General features: G+C 45.2%; 1 protein-coding gene across 1 annotated transcript in view; it reads right to left on the bottom strand.

The window, feature by feature from the left end:
- LOC142590305 (uncharacterized) overlaps nucleotides 1–13,215 on the bottom strand; it is a 106,480-nt gene that overhangs the window by 66,837 nt on the left and 26,428 nt on the right. The window contains exons 2-5 of the mRNA XM_075702323.1: nucleotides 12,758–12,817; nucleotides 11,233–11,446; nucleotides 8,819–8,950; nucleotides 2,588–2,707 (exon numbers count right to left, since the gene is read on the bottom strand). Coding sequence (XP_075558438.1) covers nucleotides 2,588–2,707; nucleotides 8,819–8,950; nucleotides 11,233–11,446; nucleotides 12,758–12,817 — 526 coding nt within the window. The remainder of the gene's footprint in view (nucleotides 1–2,587; nucleotides 2,708–8,818; nucleotides 8,951–11,232; nucleotides 11,447–12,757; nucleotides 12,818–13,215) is intronic.

The raw sequence follows: 13,215 nt of genomic DNA, 5'->3' as shown, positions 1-13,215 counted from the left end.
GTCGTTGGATTTACAGACAGAACTGAATTTCTCAAAGTATATCGTGTTAGAAAATTTGTAAAGTACGATTTAAAAGCGGCAGGTATGATAGCTTCGGATTGTAATTCGAACGTACGAGAATAATGGCATCGTCACGTGACGGTATCGTCTAGTGCCGTAATCCGATAACGTCATCCCGTCAAACTTGACGTCACGCGATGACGTCTTCGTCAAGAGATCAAGTCACGTGATGATGCCATGTGACGCCTCTCTGAGAAGCAGCACTAGCAGCACGCTATGCGCTGCCCGCTTCTTTCACTGTCTCCGGGATCGGCCCACATTTTTGTATGCGAGAACCGCGCACGCGGACACGAAAAATACCGACAAACTAGAGACCAACAGCTTCGCTGTAGAAAATCTGAGGACATCTAAGCGTTTCTTATGAGTTATGAATACGAAAGCATTAATGTACAATTGAACGTCGCTGAGCGGTCTTCTAGTTATGAACCCTTCGCATGCAAGTGAGCGCGTTGATGCGCTTGGCGCGTTTTGATTTGACCTTACCGTGACGCATTTATACTACATTTCACAAGCTGGTTGCAGCACTGTGAAAGTTAAAGAATTCTAAGCCAATAGGAAGACCGAATGTCCCTCGAGATGTGCTCCTCTGCGCCGTGTCGTCTGCTCAGCGTCTGTTTGCCATCCTGATACATGCTCCAAAATTGGTGAACTGAGGCCAAAAATATTCTGACGCCGTAACCATGAGCTGCGTTTATGTGCATGCGACAGCAGGGCTTCGCTTTACCTGTGCGCTTTCCCTGCAGTTACCTTGCAGCCTCTTTAGCAAGTAGTATGGGTGAATGCCCTAACTAATGTTCCCCTGCGCCACAGCATCTGCTCGGCGTTTACACGGCGTTTGCTATCTACCGTCATCACATATTGTGCTAAAGCGACATAGTAAATTATTGATGCAGTGAACAATTAGGCTTTTATAGCGTTCGGTATTGTCAACGTATCATCAATGCTAATGCTGTGGCGCCACCTGCTAACTAGAAATCAAACCAGTTCTACAGCTTCGTGCCGTGTCTGTAGTCCTAGCAGAGTGAAAACAAAACAGCCGATCTCCATAATTACGACAAATCATACCTAATAATATGACCTCAACTTGAGATGAGGCTTAGGGATGATGGATTTTCCCACTTGTTTCTTGCTGACAGGGCGGAGAGCCAGTTAGAAGCGCGAATTCGGATCGAAGCCAGTGGTAGGCGCCGTATGAGCGCTGCCCTGTCGCTATATTTGGTCACGGTTAGTATGGCTATTACGGTTACCGCCATTAACTGCTACAGTAATTTTCGGTATACGATGTGCATGCGTAAAGGTCCTAGCATGTCACGTACTGCTGTACCGTATCATGTAGCGAGCAAAAGAACAGTGCCCTTCCACTCTGTCAAGAAGGATGACCAGTGAAGCTGTGTATGTGGGCCCTTTAATGGCGAACTCCACGTCCGCCGCGGGTCGGCCCGGCATTGCACTATATTCGGGATCGGCCCACGTAAGGGAAGTATTTATCGCCTGCTTCACCTCCGCCGCGGGTCAGCCCAGCTTTCACTATCTTCGGAATCGGCCTACGTATGGGGACATGCACCGATCAACTGCGAATGAACAACGGGAACTCCATACCGGGGCCAACGTTTCTACTACGGAACTTCCCTTCGTCAGACAGATGACGTCCTTTTGTCTAATTGGCGCAGCATAGCCTTAGCCGCTTTTGCGCCATTAAACCCACATTTAACTAACTCTTGTCTAAAAACTGACAAAGACAAGTTTTCTTGAAAAAGACAAACTGATTAACCCGAGCGCGCTGCACAGGAAACCCACATCGGTTCTTATGGCTTTTTTTTTTGTAGCTTCGCCCTTCCTAGACGGATAACAATTTTACAATTCATAAAAATTTTTCCACATTGCGGATTTTCGCAGAACTGATTTGTGCTTTCAGTTCCTTCTGCGCTTCAAATGTTGGAATAATTCAGCCTTGCTCTGTGACCTGCTAACCTCCCGGTTAGTTAAGATGGTAGAAGGACCGCCCCGAGAAGTCGTTCGTCCCGGGTTCCATCCCCGGACCAGGACAAATTTTTCTTCGGCTGCGAAGTTTACCTTCTCAGAAAACACGTCTTTCCTTTGTAGCTTCGTGCTGGTGTCAAGGCAATTTTTGCACTTTGTGAAACGTGCTGCACCTGGCGGATTTCCGAGGAACTGATTTGCCATATTAAGGCCAGTTCCAGCATCTTCAGCTACAACAAAACATCTCTTGAGGACCTGCCCTAGCCGAAACCAGATCCGACGACACCACCTACAAGATGCGGCCCTTTATCCCATGAGACTACCGGGCTAGGATTTCCGGCTCCGTGAGCCAAACCAGCGAGCCTTACTGATGTATATCGGCGAAACGTAATCGTTTATGCTTTTGGGCAAACTTGTGCGAAAAAAAAAACAAAGATCAGTCTTGCCGAAACGTTGGCTCATGTCTGAAGTTTCCCTTGTTTAACATTGTGACACGAAATGAGATAGGCTTACTTTAAGAGGGGATGCTGTTTTATGGGATGGTTACCTATCTTGTCGATCATGTCGGGCCTTTGGCGATGGATGGTAAGGACCGCTCCCCGGAACACTTCTGCATCGTCGACGCTGGGTACTGATAGCAGGACGTTCAACGCCTTCGTCACAGGGACTGCAGCAAAAGTATGACAAGATGATAGGCGAGGACATCGCGTAAGCTATGTACCACATACCGAGCTTGCAGCACACCTCTTCTATACAAAGTGACACGTACAGGTAAAAGTGAAACTCCGTCGGAGTTTCACTTCTTACCACTGCGTATACACAGGTGACAAGTGAAGTTGTCATCCAGTTGTCACCTTGCCATAACTGGAAAGGCATGCAACGAGCACATCCTCTCGTCCTAAGAGATAGAGTGTCCTACGCCAAATCCCAAGCCTTAACACTCGTGGTCGCTAGGTTTCCAACACTAATCTGGAGTGGCCCGACTTCAAACCGAAAGCTCCATATATATGTCATTGCTCGGGTCGTCTATTTGGGGCTGATGGCATAACGTTGTACAGAAATATGATCCATAGGTTCCTAGGTTTGCACGCAATGGAGAAAATATCAAGGGTGTTTTAAATGTTTTTTTTTATCACTAACATAATTTAAAAAAAAACTGGCGGAATATACAGCAGAATTCTACTTCTTGAGGTAGAATACTCTCAGAGGCGGACATTACTTGCACGAGAAATCAAAATGATTATTTGACTACTTACCAATGTATCACTAACATTTAAACTAATTCCTTTACGATAATGTGATTTACGAATTGCAACTGGCGACTTCGAAAGTCACTTGGAAGAAATTGTGAGGACAACACCGGTCGTGAGATATGCGTTCCAAAAATTTACGACGAGGTTCATTGGTGTTCCAGCACTTTTTCATGATCAATGTATGAAAGACGTTTTGGTAAAAAAAAAAGGAAGCAAGTGGAACAGCAGTGCATTTTTACCGCAAGTTTGACATGTGTAATCTGAAAACTGGTGCCACGCGCGGTTTCGTAATTCAATCGGAATGGCTGTGCCTTGTGAAACCGCTGCTTCAACTCCTCGTGTATTGCAATATGTGCGCTAAAATACCGTATAATGCGGAATATAGGTCGACCCCCTTACATTGAAGGAAAGAAGTCAACATAAAAATTGTAAGGCACATAACTGTTTTATTTAGTGGTGCCGCCAGAGTCGTCACCAGCTCATTCATCTGAGCTGTCTGAACTATCGTCCGAAGACGACTGCTTTTCGCTGGCTGCGCCCCACAACATGTCATCCTCGGTGCCGTCCAAGGAGTTGCTAATGCAACACTTCTTGAATGCCCGCACCACCATATCGTCGGGCAGCGAGCGCCAAGCCTGCGACACCCATGTGGCCACAGTGGCGAGAGGCGGCCTGCGCAGCCGGCCGGTTGGAGTCGTCGGGTTGTCGCCGGCCATCCACTGATCATATTGTTCACGGACACGGTCCTTTAAAGGCTTGTTGAGCACGACGTCCAGTGGCTGATGGGTTGAGGTCATGCCTCCCGGAATAACGGCGAGTTCCGTCCTCCCGTCGCGGAGTGCCTGCTTCACACCTGCGGTCAAGTGCCCGCGAAAGGCATCCAAGACGAGCATGCTCGGACACCTCAGGAGTGCGCCGGGTCGCCGATTCCAGACGGTCTTAATCCAATTGAGCATGAGGGCCTCGTCCATATAGCCCTTTTCATTCACGCGAACAACATCCCGTGGGAAAGCCTCTTTCGGCAGCGTCTTCCTCTTGACTATTATGTACGGGGGCAGCTTTCTGCCGTCTGCAGTACACGCGAGCATCACCGTGAAGCGCGAATGCTCGTTCCCTGTAGAAAGAAGCTTGACTTCTTTTGCGCCGCGTTCGCACACTGTGGTGGGCGACGGCATGTCGAACCACACCGGCGTTTCATCAGCGTTGCCCATCTGTCCCAGCATGTAGCCATGCTGCTGCCGGAGACAGATAACATAGCGCTGGAATTCGACCAGCTTGCCCTCGTATGCCTCTGGCAGCTTCTGGCAGATTGATGTGCGCCGTCGAAGTGCAAATCCCTTGCGTCGCATGAAGCGACGAACCCAATAAATGAAGCCCTTGAATTGTTCCTTGGGCAGTCCGGATTCTCGGGCGATCTCAATAGCTTTGATGCGGATGAGTTCCGCTGTCACTGGCAATGATCTGGCACGATGCTCGCGGACGAAATCCGCCACCTTGTCTTCGAGCTCCGGGTGCACCGCGCGGCGCCCGTGCAAGGACGTCTTCCGCGCGTTGCAGGCAGACAGCTTGACTTTCTGCGTTCGCCAGTACCGGACGCTTTTTTCCGACACGCCGAATTGCCGCTGGGCAGACATGTTCCCATGAATTTATTTATTTATTTATTTATTTACAATACCCCTAAAGGCCCTCGAAGGAGGGTATTACATAGGGGGGGGGGGGGGCTACAAGAAAAGCAAATGTACATTCAGGTACAGCATACATAAAAAGAAAAACATTTACAAGACATGTGTTTTTTTGTTTTCGTTCAACAAGTCAGTGTAGTCAACATAAAGAACAAAAAAAAAAAGAAAAGTTACATAAGAACGTCAGGAGCAAGCAGAAAATCACAAAGCATAAAAATTATCAGGGAAACACACTTAATAAGGGAACAACGTTTTAGCAGCTTCTCACAGTAGTGCAAATTGTTTCCTTAAATTTGGTTATGTCAGTTTCCATGGCTATGTATGAGGGTAAATCGTTCCAATCGATGATAGTGCGTGGTACGAAGGATTGAGCGAAAGTTAATGACCGACGCAAAATGCGTTTCGCTTTGTTAGGGTGATCGCGGCGAGGAAAGATAATCGGCGGTGACTGAAAGAAATCATCACGAAGTGAGGAATGGTGGAAAATTTTATGAAATAGTGATAAGCGGGAATGTTTTCGACGAAGGCTCAAGGATTGCAAACCGGCACGATTTTTTAAAGATGTAACGCTGGTGAATGTAGAATAATCTGAAAAAATAAATCGAGCAGCACGGTTCTGCAGGGCTTCAAGGTTAGAGGCTAGATATACCTGATGGGGATCCCAAATTGCCGCAGCATATTCAATTTTCGGGCGAATGATTGTGGTATATGCCTGTTTTCGTACGAGTGGTGGCGCTTGCTTGAGGGTTCGTTTAAGTATTCCAAGATTACGGTTAGCAGCTGCCAGGGTTAAATTTATATGGTGATGCCACGTTAGGTCAGACTGGAAATGAAGGCCAAGATATTTGTAGGAAGTGGAAGACTCAATCGTGCTGTTATTAATGAAGTAAGCGTTTTCAATTCGAGACTTTCGGCCGTTAAATGTCATGAACTTGGTTTTAGAGATATTAAGCGACATTAGCCATTTGGAGCACCATAAGGCAATTGCATCAAGGTCAGATTGCAAGCATTGGCGATCGATATCAGAGGAAATTGTGCGGTAAATTAAGACATCATCGGCAAAGAGACGAACCCGGGACGTTACGCAAGAAGGAAGATCGTTAATATATATTAAGAAAAGTAAAGGACCTAGCACGCTGCCCTGGGGGACACCGGAAGTAACGTGGGCAAAAGAAGAATTGTAGTTGTTAGCGGAAGTGAACTGGAGCCTGGAGGAAAGAAAATCTTTAACGCATGCGAGGACGTTAGGGTGAATGTTTAGGCATGCAAGTTTGAGAAGTAATCTGTGGTGCGGAACGCAATCAAAAGCTTTGGAGAAATCAAGGAAAACTGCATCTACTTGTAAACCAGCGTCAATGGATAAGTGTAAGTCATGAACAAACCCTGCAAGTTGTGTTTCACAAGAGTAGCCCTTGCGGAAACCGTGTTGATACTGGTATATTATGTTGTGGCTTTCTAAGTATTTGGCAGTTTGGGAGTGAATGACGTGTTCCATGACCTTGCATATGGTACTTGTTAGCGAAATAGGTCTGTAGTTGCATGGGGAAGAACGGTCGCCTGACTTGAAAAAGGGTGCTACCTTGGCTATTCGCCAATCATCGGGGATAGTGCCTGTCGCGAGAGATTGTGAAAAAAGGGCCGTCAGAATACTACAGATGCCATGACGTGTATTTTTCAGTATAGTGTTATTGATACCATCATGGTCACATGTAGAAGAAATTTTCAGTTTACTTAAAAGGGAAAATATGCCCGCTTCGGTTACATCAATTTCTGGCATGTCAATGTCAGATATACAATCCTTCATAGGTGCGGTAGTAATGTCCTCGCAGGTAAAAACAGCCGTGAATGTCTCGTTTAGAAGTTCTGCGCATTGTGATTCTGGAAGTGAAATGTTGTTGCTATTATGAAGAGTGATACCAGGATGTTGTTTGGGATTCACGATGCGCCAGAATCTTCGAGGGTTATTTTTAAGCATAGATGTTAGGTTATGGCAAAAGAAATGACGGCGTGTGGTTTTAAGTAATGTTTGGTATTCTTTATCGCAGGCTTTGTAACGCAGCCAAGAAACCGACGTAACGTTTTTATCGGCCTGTCTGTAGAGTCTCTATTCTTTATTGTTTAAACGCCGAAGCTGCTGCGTGAACCAGGGAGTAGTACGGTTGCTTTTTATTGTAATGGTAGGTATGAATTTTTCTATTAGTTCTTTGAGGAAGTTTTTAAACAGAAGCCAATTTTCTTCTACCGTGAATGATAGGTGCCTCTCAATAAAGTGTTCTGAAAAATTCAATAATTCGGAATTCATATTAGCAAAGTTGGCTCTGTTGTAGCATCTGATTTTTTTGTTGGTGGCTTGTCGTGTTAAACGGGCGTGTGAGGTTGCTGGTGATAATGGCGTGGTCAGAAAGGCCATCTAAGTGGGTGATATCAGAGCAAAGGTCAGGATTGTTTGTAAGGATGAGGTCGAGAATATTTGCAGAGGTTGCCGAGTGCCGCGTAGGTTGATCTATTACTTGTGTTAGCGAGTGGTCAAAGCAAGTGGTAAGAAATTCGTTCGCTTCGGTATCTTTGCACATAACTGTGAGCGTTGACCAGTCTATTGAAGGAAAGTTGAAGTCGCCGAAAATAATTAATACCGAGCTGGGAAATCGGATTACCACATCATCCAAAATTCTGCGAAATTCGCTCGCAAACGTGCACGTCATATCAGGAGGGCGATAAAATACACCGATAACAAAGGACGTCGGGCCACACTTGAGGGAAACTAACACGCATTCAACATATTCAGCATATTCGATGACTTTCTTCTTAAACGCCGCGGTGAACTGACGTCGAGTACTCGGACTCATTTTGCGGGTTGTCGGGAAATTAGCTACGCCAGGAACGATCGCTGCACAAAAGGGAAGATGGCGTCGGTCCAACTGCGTAGGCCGCGTCGGTCACCAAGGAGGCGATAACGATGCGGATGCCGAAAGGTCTGCACTCTTACATGTTGCCAGACGACTATTCATGTGCCAAGGGCCGGTATATAAGTCGAAAGGTGACCTTTTAGTAATATTTTTGGGAAAAAACCTCGACCTATATTCCGCACTATACGGTAAGCAGTGTAATATTGTTAATTTATCAAATATGCATTTTGATTTACAGCGCAAGTATTGTCCGCCCATTCGAATAATCCAGTTCAATGAGAAGATTTCTGCTGTGTCACAGGGCTTTTTTAAAGATTATGTTAGCTTTAAAGTAAAACACCCGGGTGTGAAACTCTCGGCTAGCTTCCCATCCTCAATGCAGCGCCTGTGCCTTTGCGAGTTTCTTTAGCGGTGCTTCATCCTCAGAGTTTCAGGCTCTAAACAATTAAGCCTTGCGCGAGTGATCGTTGGCTGGTGGCTAAGATCAGGGCAGAATTTTCTGAACCGCAGTGAGCTGCATAGACTTCGTCTTTTTGGCTTCGAAAGAACTTGTGGTTTCTTAAATCAGCTATACTAGCTAATCAAACTAACTTGGTGGCAACAGCCACTATCTCGTTTCAAAGGGGTTGCTATACTCATATTCATCAATCCATGATGTCGAGCCATTAACGGGACACTAGAGAGAAACACTAAACCAGTTTATACCGCTAGAATACCCTTTGCAAACTTCATTTCAGTTAATGCACAATAGGGGGTTGAAAACTAACACAATAAGGAGGCCATGCTTTCGCGTCAGGTGGGCGGCTTGGGAGTAGCCCCACTGGTGTGAAGTAAGAAAGTTTCGGAGTTTTCTCCGTGAGGTTTTTGCTCACGTCTTCACTCGATAATGGTAGTTACCGGTCATTAGCAGCACTCCTTTCGAATACTGCTTTCCTACCTCCAAGCCACAAATGATGCAGGAGCTTTTGCGCAATGTCGACGCCTGCCACGTACTTCTTGTCCGGATAAAGACTGCCAGTCTTGAGGTCCAAAAATAGCAGGGTGAGGCGCTCTTCATATATGCCCCCGTCTGGAAGGAAAGATTGCTGCTTTATTAAAACGACACATAGTGAAAACGCCAACTGTGCGTGGGCTCGTAAGTTGCACCTCCTTGCCTTCCTGTTGCATCATCCAGTCTTTTAGATCAAGCTATTCAAAACACCGTCTCTGAACTCAATGAATCAGAAAGCATCGCATGCGTAATGCGGAACCTGTGGGTTCAGTTCCCACCTGCGGCATGTTTTTTTGTGCACTTTTGTTTGCCTTTACCCCATTATTTCTGAACGGCAGTTTTAAAAAAAGTAAACGGCACGTTCCCGCTTTCGCTTGTTTTTCTAGCGATATTTCTTTCCGTCGAGCGTGAAGCAGTATACGGGAAGAGTAACGCGCAGAGTGGGTGGCGACAGTATTGACTAGGGCGTCGTAAAAACTGCCACCAACCAAGCAATACTTCGGAAGGTCAGGCAACCATGCAGGGCCTGTTTCTCAAGAGTCAACGTCCAGGTGGTCGTCGAGGCGGAGTGTGCTATACTCGAAGGAAAGGAGGGGTCGCGTCAACGGAGGTCGGCTTACTGAGGATATAGCTGCCTAACGTCCTGCTCCCTTTTAGTATATTTTTGTTCTTGCATATACTCTACTCTCATGGAGAGGCAAGCTCGCCAGGGGTGAAGAAACATACGAGTGGACTAGAACATGTCTAATCTTCATAGCGGACTCCTGCAAAAGCTCTTGAAACATATTTTCGTCTCGTTTGATGAACTTCTTTCACCAGCTCGCTTAAGAATGTTTCAACATGGAACCAGCAATGTCATCTTTTCTGTATGGATAGTTCTATGGACAATACAGATGAAATATGCTGGAGAAATATGCTTCACAACGTATGCCTAAAACAAAACACATACACATATGTTTCAATAATGTGCTCGTATCGCAGTCCGCTAGCGAGAGTATACATGTTCTTGACAGCTCATGTACACTGTGTCTATTAGAATACGCCTTATGCTTTGGAAATTTTTCTGACTGCACTTTCAACTATAGCTGCAACAACTCTTCTCAAAATGACCAATAAGTTGCTCAAGGATTGTCGTCTTTGTAGCATAGTAACCACATAAAACCCAAAATTAGAGGTGAGCTTTTGATATAACAAGTCGTAGTCGTCATCGGTCGAATTGATCTTCACTGAAGGAGGAAGACCTGTCCCATCTAACTTCAGTTACACCTGTCTTGCATCTGCCGATTCCATTCTGTGCATCCAAATTTCCTAATTTCGTCGCAATATATAGTTCTCTGCTTCTTCTATTGTGGTTCTCCTACCTTGGCAGTCATTTTTGTTGCCCTTTTAGACTACCGGCAATCTACCTGTTCTACGCATTACGTGAACCTGGTCGACTAGAAGTGCTTCCTCTGAATCTCACCTGGAATTTTGGCTACACTAATTCGTTGGATACTGCATTTCTGTGTCTTAACGGTATGCATGCGATTTGTAGTTCCATTGCTTGTAGCGCTGTCGTCCGTAAACGTGTTGCCCTTTTCGGAATACTGGTTTAATGAAGACGCGAACATGAGGGGGCCGAGTTTGTGGCGCCACCTGGTGGCGCAGAATTAAGCTAAAGAGGACAGAGATAGAGAGCGAAATTCAGTATATGATAAAAGCTGAGAGCTTGGCCTGTACTACTATGCGTTAGCCTGCTACTCAGCATTGGGAAAGGTGAACAAAAGGAAAAGGAGAAAGCAAAGACGATGATAATGTGAAAAGAAAAGGCAGAAATAAAAACAGTTAACCGGAAACACTTACTGCAATTTTTGTATCCAGTTCGGCGTCTCAAAAAACTTGCAGTGGCCGTCATGGCCCTGCAAGAATTATTTTGGCTATGGGCCTAAATGCGGGCTACAGAAAGTGGCCGATTATTGATCCATTGCGAATATTCCTCTATTGATGGCCTTTCTCGCAAGGTACTACTACTACTGCAGTAACCAAGTGTATTCTACATAGTTGTCGGCACAAATTATCCGTAGCTACGTATTTGATTACACGTTGTTTTTGTTCTATTTTTATTCGGCAAGAGCACCCCTGTAATATGAAAGCCTGTCTAATGCTTTCTGGTAGGATGAAGAGTCAAAATGTCGCTATTGGCGTTATTCTTGTAATCTTGCTATAATTCATGTCTTCAGTAACCTAGTATTCCGTGAAGGTTCATGTGCACGTTTACGGACAAGCTAAAACTCTTTATTATTGTGCTTGATAAGAATGACAACTAAAAAAAAAGCGAAGTGATTTTCATTTTTTTTTCTTTTCTTTTTACAGCACGTTACCTGTTGTTTGCCGGAGGTGCTGCAGGAGAGTAGGCACTTCCTCGTTACGGGTACACAACCTCAAGCAGTCGCACGGAAATCCGTGGTAAAACGAGGACGCGGTGCCGTCACTGTCGAAGGTGACGTCCGATTCGATGGCGTTGGCTCCCAGCTCCATGGCCTTGTCCACTTGCCAGTTCGCGTTCACCATGTGGTAGATGTTGTACACGGGCCTCTGGCCGGAGGCGCCCATTTGAACGGCAGGAGAAACAGTTAACCTCGTGCTTAGCGGCACTGTGCCAACACCCCTAAGCAACTACGGTGAAAGCACGAAAGAGAAAAATTATTTTAGCTGTATCTGTAAATGACCTTCCTACAATTCCAGAGATTCACTCGTACCGTGAAGGGGCTGAGTAAACTGAAAAAGCAGCAAGAGGAAAGATTGGTGGCAGTGCTGCCTTGAAGTTACCACACCAGCTTGCTGTGACATCATGGATTTTGATGCTGTCTGTTCAGGTGCAGCAATTTTTTTTTTACAAATAAAGATGTTCTTCATCGTATTCCAAAAACCCAAAATAAAAAGCGTCAGGAACTTTTACAGAACTAATACAGCCCAAGTTTGAAAAAATACTTGGAATCCATGATATGACAATGAAGTGTCAGCACGAAGATTTTGGGGCGATACTCAGAAAATTGAACTAGCTTTATTTTCTCTAATAATCAAGCAACTACCAAGAAATTTACAGAGGTAGATATTTAAAATGATGCTTTACTTTAAATTCATTTACGGTGTCATTAGTCTCCCCTTAATACAAAACAAGGAATGCACTTGGCTGCGTAATAGGTTAACATGCATCACTGGTTCTCATTAAGGTAGGATTATCAGCATGGCAAAGGGCATGCATTGGCTGCTCCAGAGGGGAGCCCTGCCATTTCCCCTCAACCTCCCAATTTCCAATTTCATCTTGAGACATAATGCCAAGGAGGTTCATGCCATGCTGGCTACAGCATGTGGTAACCGGCACTTCACACCGTCCAGCTCGGCATCATTCTTTTCGGAATTTGGCCCTCGAAATGCAGAAAGCCCCGATCACTGCTCGTTCTTCAGCCAACTTTCTCAAAGGGTGCTGCTGTTCTGGTTTGATACCTCTAGCAGTGCACTGCTGTATGACATAGGTCATAATACCTTCGTTCTGGTAAAACTAGAAAGATGTGCACTCATGTAGACCACTAATGTCTCCACTAAGTTTCTGAACGCCCCTCTCATATCAGGCATATACACTGAAAAAGGCACATTCTGCGTTTAATATATTCACAAGTGGCACTGAAATTCACTCCCATTCCCGGTGCAGTTGCAAAGTCTTTCAGTTGAGTTTAGAGGCGCCATGTCTCCTAATGAAGGCACTCTGCACCAATTGATCACTGGGGCAAATGCCTTGCAGTTGCATCAGCAATGTTTTTTTTTTCTGCTTCCTGCAATACATTTTCACGGCATCTCTGTATTTGATCATGGTGACGCTACAGAATGGATGACCAAAGAATTCACCTTTAGCATTCCAGCTGGGGCGTCTCCCACCTGGGCGTCTCTCAGTTGCAGATTTCGAATCTGAAAAAAGATGTCAGTATTAAAACGTGAAGCCACAATGCAGCAAAAGCAACAATCAAAAGAGCTACATGGACCATTAGGCTGACATAAATGGACGGATACAAATGACTAGTCATTGAATACACTAAAGTGTGGCCGCTCTTGCCAATGGCAGTGTGAGCTTGTCAAATAATTTATTTCAAATTCTTATTTTAAAAATTACTTCCACACATCTACTTAACTGTTATGGCCACATATTATAGGCAGCTCCTTCATATAAAATCACGGTGTTACATTCTTTTACTCCCCGTCTACCTGATGCTACTGAAGTTTTGCTTACTCTCAAAGAAAGAATTTCACAGAACTGCTCTTTCGACAAAGCATTATTCCAAGCTTCTGGCAAAGCGTCGTCATTTAGT

Source organism: Dermacentor variabilis, chromosome 8 (assembly GCF_050947875.1).
Source record: "Dermacentor variabilis isolate Ectoservices chromosome 8, ASM5094787v1, whole genome shotgun sequence".
In the NCBI taxonomy this organism is placed as follows: Eukaryota; Metazoa; Arthropoda; class Arachnida; order Ixodida; family Ixodidae; genus Dermacentor; species Dermacentor variabilis.
Note: the sequence above shows the minus strand (reverse complement) of the source record. Positions and strands in the feature narration are given on the sequence as shown.